At 37.1% G+C, this 7,954-nt stretch overlaps 1 protein-coding gene across 1 annotated transcript in view; it reads right to left on the bottom strand.

Annotated features, from left to right (window-relative positions):
* Nucleotides 1-7,954, bottom strand: part of SLIT2 (slit guidance ligand 2) — a 344,584-nt gene that overhangs the window by 125,505 nt on the left and 211,125 nt on the right. The window contains exon 6 of the mRNA XM_023515340.1: nt 2,393-2,464. Within this exon, the coding sequence (XP_023371108.1) occupies nt 2,393-2,464 (72 nt within the window). The remainder of the gene's footprint in view (nt 1-2,392; nt 2,465-7,954) is intronic.

Below are 7,954 nucleotides of genomic sequence, written 5' to 3'. Positions count from 1 at the left end.
AAAAAAAAATGAGCAGTTAATTCTAAATCCTACCAACCGGAATTCTATAATCAACCAGTTTGCCTGTGAACATACAAGTGATAACTGTCTCCTTGATTTCACTGACCTTGACTTTCACTAGACATTTTGGACTATATCTGTATATCTACTCTCATATATGTCCTAATCTACCTAATTTAACACATTATTACCCGTGACCAGGGAGGATTATCCCATCTTCTCCTGGCTGGCCTCAGTACTATGCTCGTGTATTAACAAATAGCTCATGTGATTAAAGTTTTCAAAAAATCTAAAACACTGGGAATCCAAAATTCAATGTGATTTGATGTATATGCAAGTTAAAGTTCTTTCATTATTTCCTTATAAATCTGAAGGTATGTCCTAACGAGTCATGAATGGTAAAAATAAGCTAAAGAGTCAAGCTTCTTTCCGGAACATTTATGAGCATAAACTCTATTTTCAAAACTCCTTAGACCAAATATTTATAATGGGTGAACTTTTGATATACTTGACAAGAGATTCTGGCTTAATAAATCCTAGTCTCCTCAGTGCTTTATAAAAGTATGGCTTCATTCTTTATCAATTTATTTATTTATTTATTTGCATTTTGACTGGGGCCGGGTTTGATGAAGCCGCCACCTCTGGTATATGGGGCCAGTGCCCTCCCTACTCCATGAGCCACAGGCACTGCCTTTCTGAAACTTCTTTAAAGTATGAGGATTTAACAAAATTATACTATATACAGGGTAGTCATAAACTTCATGTGCAATTTTAAATTGCACACGGATTGTATGCCACCTTGTATATGAGCTATATATAGTGTGTATTCTCTCTATACATGTATGTCAGGGAGAACAGAAAGCTGAATAATAATTTTTTTTTTAAACTTAACAGTAAGTTACTTTGGATGAATTAAAAGCAAACTTTTCATAAAACAATCAGTCTCATTTCTGTTTCCAGTTGGGAATACTGATTAGTAACAGATTTTGGCCTGACTTGTTCCATTTAACTAAATAACTCTCATGGTGGTGTATTCCTGTAGAAAGTTAAGTGACATTGACCATGATTTTGACATCAACCACAACTATGAAATCATAGATCTGTCCTAATTTTTCTGCCTGTGAAATAGTATCAGTAGGTTTCATATATTAAAAATGGCTCTAATTTACAATTTTAAAAGTGGTCTTACAGCTAAAATGTGTATGATAAGCACTTTGAATGTTTTTCTTTTTTCTGTAGAAAAAGTTAGGCTGTTACCAATAGAAACAAAGGTGACGTCTCATGTAATTAGAAGGCAGTATATATTTTTATATTTTACAATTTATCTCAATCAACTCATTCGTACATACATCTCTTTTAAAGTAATTATGAACTCGGCACTTGACACAGCTAGGAATTCTATTCATTTACTCTTAATTAAAACCCAAACCACGTAGAAAATACTACCAAAATAAACCAGTCTAGTTGAAAGATTAAAGTTTTTATAGAAGTACATTCTGTTCCTAGAACTTAATTTATAAAGCAAAGCAATGAATCTTCTTTTAACTTTTAACAAATGGACTAAAAATTCAAAACTTCCCCACATTTAATTCAATTTTGGGTTTCTGACTTAATTATGTCAAGAAAGTAACTAAAGCACAGCAAAATATTTTAATTTGGAGAGAAACTGTAAGTATGTGTTTTTTTTGTCATTATTGTTTTAGAATTTCAAGCTAGAAATGTGAATCCAGCAATGTCTAGGTAGCATAAAATTTAAGTCAAAAGTCAATGCAGATTACTTAGTTGCCGCTAACCAATTTTGTCAGCCATGGCTACTCATCAAGAAAAGAGAGAGGGTGTCATTTACAATTCAAGTTTATGTGTGGATTACAAAGTCAGCCGTGAAGACTTCAAAATGGACCTGATGACTGGCTCATTACTATCAGAAAGTAGATTGCAAAATAATCTTTAAAAATAATGTTAAATCACCCTGTTAAAATACAGATTTAAGTTAGAAAACGTGTTTCCGTTGCCTAACAACCACGAAATACACCAAATTAATCAGCTACTAAGAGTTTTATTTTTGATGTTACTCTTCCTCCAAATTAATTTTAATCCAAATATTTAGCAATTCTGGGAATTCTCACATATCCTGTGAATCCTGTGAAAATAGTTTACTGTAAGAACATTTTAATGTCCCTAAATAAAAAATCTTGCCTAAATATGCAGATCCGATGTGCAAAATTTTGTGCACACATATTCGCACTCATCTTTGTATTCACCCAGAGTCATTTAAGTATCTTTTAAGTGAATATTTTGACACAGTGTTTTAAGCTCACAGATAAGCCTCCACATTGATACTCTCTAGATACAAAGTCTCCGTTAAAAGAGTCAGAGAAACAGCAGTACTTACAGCACTTCCAGGTCCCGGAGAGCCCTAAATGCCCCATCTTCAATACAGCTGATCTGGTTGTAATCCAGTTGCCTGTTAAATAGATTAGAAGAATCTGTGTAAAAGGGACAGACAGTAGGAGGGGTAGGTGATCGAAGTCTCCTGAAGGGTCTGTGATGCCCTGGCCACACTTACTGAAATGTTCTCACACACACTCAAATGTTTTAGGAATGCCACGAACCATTTTGGCCTCTACTCCGCCACTGAAATCTCTTTTTGTTCTGAACTGTCTGTGCAAATAGCAGCCCTTGGAAAGCTCCAGTAAATAATAACTGCACCTTATATTAAATGCCATAGGAATGCAATTTCATTACATCAAGAAAAGCTATCCATTAAGAGCTTTCAGCGTCATCTTGCTGAAACAATTTCATTAAGGTAAAGGACTGTAAATCACTTAATGTCACATGCACCCCTCAGTGACCTAACAGAATCCATTTATCAGAGAAGCCCAGCTGCATGTTAATTTCACTATCCTTGGCAGGAAAGAGCAAGACTACTTTTAGGTTCCCTTTTTTAAAAAGCTGCGTTCCTTCGAGAACTTCACATCCAGGTAAAGAGAAATGTCGTATATATTATCTCCCTGCTCTTCCAAACCACGAACACACTTTAGAAAGCTAACAGTTGTCCTATATTAACCTTCTCTACTCTCATAATTTGCATTATTTATCATTACATGCAAATTCTCTGCACTGTAAATACAACATGCTTTTGAGTTAAGAAACTTCCAGAGTCCTATCGCTCACTAGAAAGTAAGTTTTTAAGTTTCGAAAAATTAAGACAAAATTGCTTGCCTCGACATGCTAATTTCAGCCAAAAACATGAAGAAACCTATACCACAGATATATTGTTAAAACACTACATGTATTTATGGTAAGAAGTTGGAAAGCTGTTCTAGTAAACTCTAAATAACACATAATTTAAACAAGTGAACCCATTCTTGTAGTTTAGGAACTCATTTGTTAAAATTCGCGTGTTAATAAAAAAGGAATGTTCCAAGCTTGGTCATGTCTGCATTTTCCTGATGCTTGTTTTTGGAATTAAAATTTCCATATTCACATACGAAACCTGGCCTTCTATTTGGTTGAAATAAACAGCTAAGGGCTAAATCCTATCTACATGATCTGCATTTTTCCAAATAAACAGTGGTTTAACTATAGTAGCTTGATGTTTACACATATCATAAGTACAGCAAAAAAACAAAAAAGTATTTTAATGCTTCACTTGAGATAGAAATGAAATGTTTCATGAAATAGGAGAGTTTTCAGCTAGTTAGTTAGTGAGGAAACGCAGATACATAGGAGTAAGACCATGATTACAATACCACTGAGTCTTGTCTCTGCTTCAAGTTTGCAATTCACCAAAAGGGCTAATTCAGATCTGAGGTTTGTTCTTTTTTTTTGCAGTTTTTGGCTAGGGCTGGGTTTGAACTCGCTACCTCCGGTATGTGGGACTGGTGCCATTGGGCCACAGGCATCACCCTGGAGGTTTGTTCTTAAAGAACTGTTTGAGATTCTCATAAAATAGCTGTTTGTCTCACAAGCCTACTGAATAAAGGTGCAATGGTTTAACCCCATTACTTTCAGGGGGCCCCTTCAAATTTCTTACTTTTAGAAATTATGTACATAGAGACTGTCTCATGAAATATACATCTCATTTTTAAGAAGGTCTCCAGGGGACACCATCGTACACAAGACTTCCTTGATGTCATGCAAATGGTACAATCTAGGACATGCAGTATTTAAAAAGGTGTACCCAAAGAAGATACAAATTTACTGCTTTCATAAACCAAGCCTTTTCCCAAATAATGCTTAGCATCCATGCTACTGTAATAGCCTAAGGCATCTCTACTCATTAGGAAGTAATGCAGAAGCATAATTTTATTTTCTAAGAAGACATTTAAAGCTTCATGATGTAATACGGCTACTGTGGTTCCAAGACAACACTTCCATTCTTGAACACTTTTGATTTTTGCAGATTAAATTCATTTAACAATTAAGCGAATAGCCTTTTTATTTTAAAGTGCTAAATATATATCTATACTACTATTCTCTAACCCCTCGAACAATTTGTCAAAGCCATTTAAATTAGTACAATGGCACAAAGTGTTACCCTTGACACACCACAAAAGAGAAATTGTTTCCAGACAAATTGGCAAAATCTTTTAATGCTATCAAATTTGCCTAATGCAGTCTCCAGGTTAATCTGTAAAAGGGTGAGCTGTATGTTTGCCCATATCTTATTATCCTTAGCTGTCAATGTATAAATCACTGCTGACACAGCTTCTTCTAAATCATGCACACGCTACACAAAGGGAAAGTTCTAGCGCGTCAGAAAGCACTCAAGCCAATCTTGCCCTACAAGCGCTGAAAGGCAGAGTGCTTCCCCGATGCCTGCAGAAGTTGAGAGGCTGCTCAAAACTTTGGTAATTTCAGCCCTTTACCATTGCTCATAGTTACATGTTTCTTCTGATTCTTTACAGAAGTCAGCACTGACGGGCCCTAAACACCAAGGGTATTGAACTGTCATAGGACTGAAGTTTTCCTGAACAGTCTTCTGAATGCTGTCATCTCAGTTCACGCAGCTTCTCAGCACAGAGTGATTTCATGAAAACATTTCTCATGTTGAAAGAACAATTCCAATCACATGAGTGAATAATGTTTTCATCAATTTGTTGACTGTGTGATAGCTCAAACAATATTCATGGAAAATGTGTCCACGAGACGGCTCGCGAGAAAGCCTCTCCACCCAGCCCTCCGCTCCTCTGCATACTCATGTGGTTCAAGATCAAGTGTCACACGATACACTTGTGTCGAGATTTATTTCAGGGCTTCTGGACTATCTTACTGCACCTTCTCCTCTCGCCCTGCCCACTCCCCTCTCACTACTTCTCAAGCACTGTGTGCTTCTCCCTTCTGTAAACAGGAAAGGATCTGTTTCCTGTCATGCATTTAGCGACAGGCTGACCTTTTATAGATGTGACTTCCAACTGTGCCATGGAATTCTTCTGAATTAAGGAAATAGCCAGACAAATTTTTTCTTGACTTCTCCAAAAATTAATAGTTCTGGTTATTCAGCTAGACATAGGGCAAATCTGTTACCTTTACTTTTTTTTTTTGAGTCTCACTCTGTTGCCCTGGGTAGAGGGCAGTGGTACCATTTGTCACAGCAACCTCAAACTCTCGGGCTTGAGCAATCCTCTTGCCTCAGCCTCTCAAGTAGCTGGGACAAGAGGCATGTCCATTTCACCTGGTTGTTTTATTTTATTTATTTATTTTTTACTTTTGGTAGAGACAGGGTCTTGCTTTGCTCAGACTGGTGTCTAATTCAGGTGATCCACCCACCTTTGGCCTCTTAGAGTGCTAGAATTACAGGCATGAGACAGCATGCCCAGCCAATCTATTGATCTTTACAGAGATTTGAATAAGGGCTCTAGGCAAACAGGTACAATACGTACGGCAATAAGATGCTTTCCTGGTACAAGGGGCTACTTCTTAGGGGAAGCAAAAAGAGCTTTCCTTATTTCTGGGGAAAAAAATAATGGTATGGCATAATAAGTGATTTCTTCCAACTCTCAGCTGACCTAATCTAGCACAGACTTTTGGGTTTTCTCTTCCCTTATTTCCTGACTCCAATCCTCTTAGCTTCTGTCCAATTTCTGAACCATCCGATCCTTCCATCTACTCCTGTGGGAATTTGTATTTTTAAGAAGTACTTGAACCTCACAAAAATGATGCAATCAAAGAGTGATGTTCCGGACTTCTCACAGCATGAACGCCCTATGAGTCTCTTTCTGGAGGCAGAAGGAGCACCTTCTTGGACCTTAGAGTAACTCCAGAAGTCTTGGGTTTCTCCTAACACTGATAAATTTAATTTTTGACATAACAGGAGTGTGATGACGGAATCTAGACATTCAGAGAAATCACTCTCTGCCTCGTACGTCCATGATGTCTGAAGCTGAACTGATTTTCTTTAAAACTAAAAATAATTTACCCCAGTTTCAGAACTTGACTTATTCTGAGGATGTGAGATAATATACAATGTTGCTAAATGTAAGTTTTAAAAATAGGTAAACTAAATGATAAAAAGGCTAAACACTGGCTTACTTGGCATCCTGAAACAGAGACGTCACACTCTGTCATCTAAGCTGTCTCCGGGTTTCTTGTTTTCGTCTTTTAAAATTTAGATACGTAGAACCATATGGTTTGTTAATTACACACAGAAAATGTAGATTAATAACACATAAAATTGCATTCATTTCAGTTGGTTGGGTCCCTATAGATAGTAGTAACCTCAAACTTCACTTCAGCATCCAAGAATAAGATCTTATTACTAATTTATTTTCTTTTTTGTGAAAAGAAAAACATAATAACAAATAAAATCATAATAAAACATGTATAATATATCTAACTCAACTCTAAAGCAATACAGAACATAAAAATATTTGGTTTTTGACACATAATCTCATTCTACTGCCCAGGCTAGAATGCTGTGGTATCAGACTAGTTCCCAGAAACCTCAAATTCCGAGGTTCAAGTGATCCTACGGCCTTAGCCTCCCAAGGAGCTGGGACGTAGTCACTCGCCACAATGCCTGGGTAATTTTTCTATTTTTAATAGAGACAGGGTCTCACTCTTGCTCACGCTGGTGTTGGAACTCCTGAGCTCAAGCGATGCTCTCTACTTGGCCTCCCCCAGTGCTGGGATTACAGGCATGAGCCACTGTGCCAGGCCTGGAATATAAAAATCTTCAATAACTTCTATGTCCGTGGGAGTCTCTCTACATCTCAGCAAAATCATGAGGACTATGTTCTGATTTTGATATGCTTTGCTTTGTTTTAGGTGCTGGAAATAGCTGAGTTCATGTTCATGTCACGACTGGAAGAAGAAGATCTTCAAAGATTTAAGTTGACTTAAAACACGTCCAATTGGTGAGGATCAATATGAGGGAACAACAGAAGGTCACTACTGTATGGAAATCCGATAAAACATATAAATCGTGTGGGAGAAAAAGAAAACAGCTGTTAAATATGTGGGCGTGGTCCCTTCTATTCCTCCATAAATGTGTCTAAAACCCAAGTCAGTATGAGTGCCTCAAGATACAAGTCTTATGCCAATAGTGACCTTTTAAAGGGAAGCCCAAGCTTCAAAGTATAATATATAGAGAGAACAGGAATAACAAGTGATCTGTATAAAGCTCCTTGACAGAAGTTGCAGCACCCACATCATTTACCTCTGCATGAAAGCACGTCAGTATTACCCTGAGCACAGAGGAGAGAAACAGTCAAGGCAATGAACCCTCTGAGGAATGCCGACTAAGTCACACTGTGTGAGATGATCTTTTTAGAATCTTCCAGGCAATCACTTGTTCTTCTCAAAGGAATAAAGAACTTTAGCTTTTATTGGAATCGTCTAAGGCATAGAGTTATATCTATTTTCTAATTTAGGGGAAGAAGGAAAAGGTAGATATCCTAAGATTAGGGAAAATCTCCTTCAGCAGAAATGGAGAGAACGGCCAAGCTGAATT

The sequence above is a fragment of the Otolemur garnettii genome, unplaced genomic scaffold (genome assembly GCF_000181295.1).
Source record: "Otolemur garnettii isolate 467f Iridium unplaced genomic scaffold, OtoGar3 scaffold00069, whole genome shotgun sequence".
NCBI classification, from domain to species: domain Eukaryota; kingdom Metazoa; phylum Chordata; class Mammalia; order Primates; family Galagidae; genus Otolemur; species Otolemur garnettii.
The sequence above is the reverse complement of the archived record's forward strand: the minus strand, read 5'-3'. Positions and strand labels throughout refer to the sequence as shown.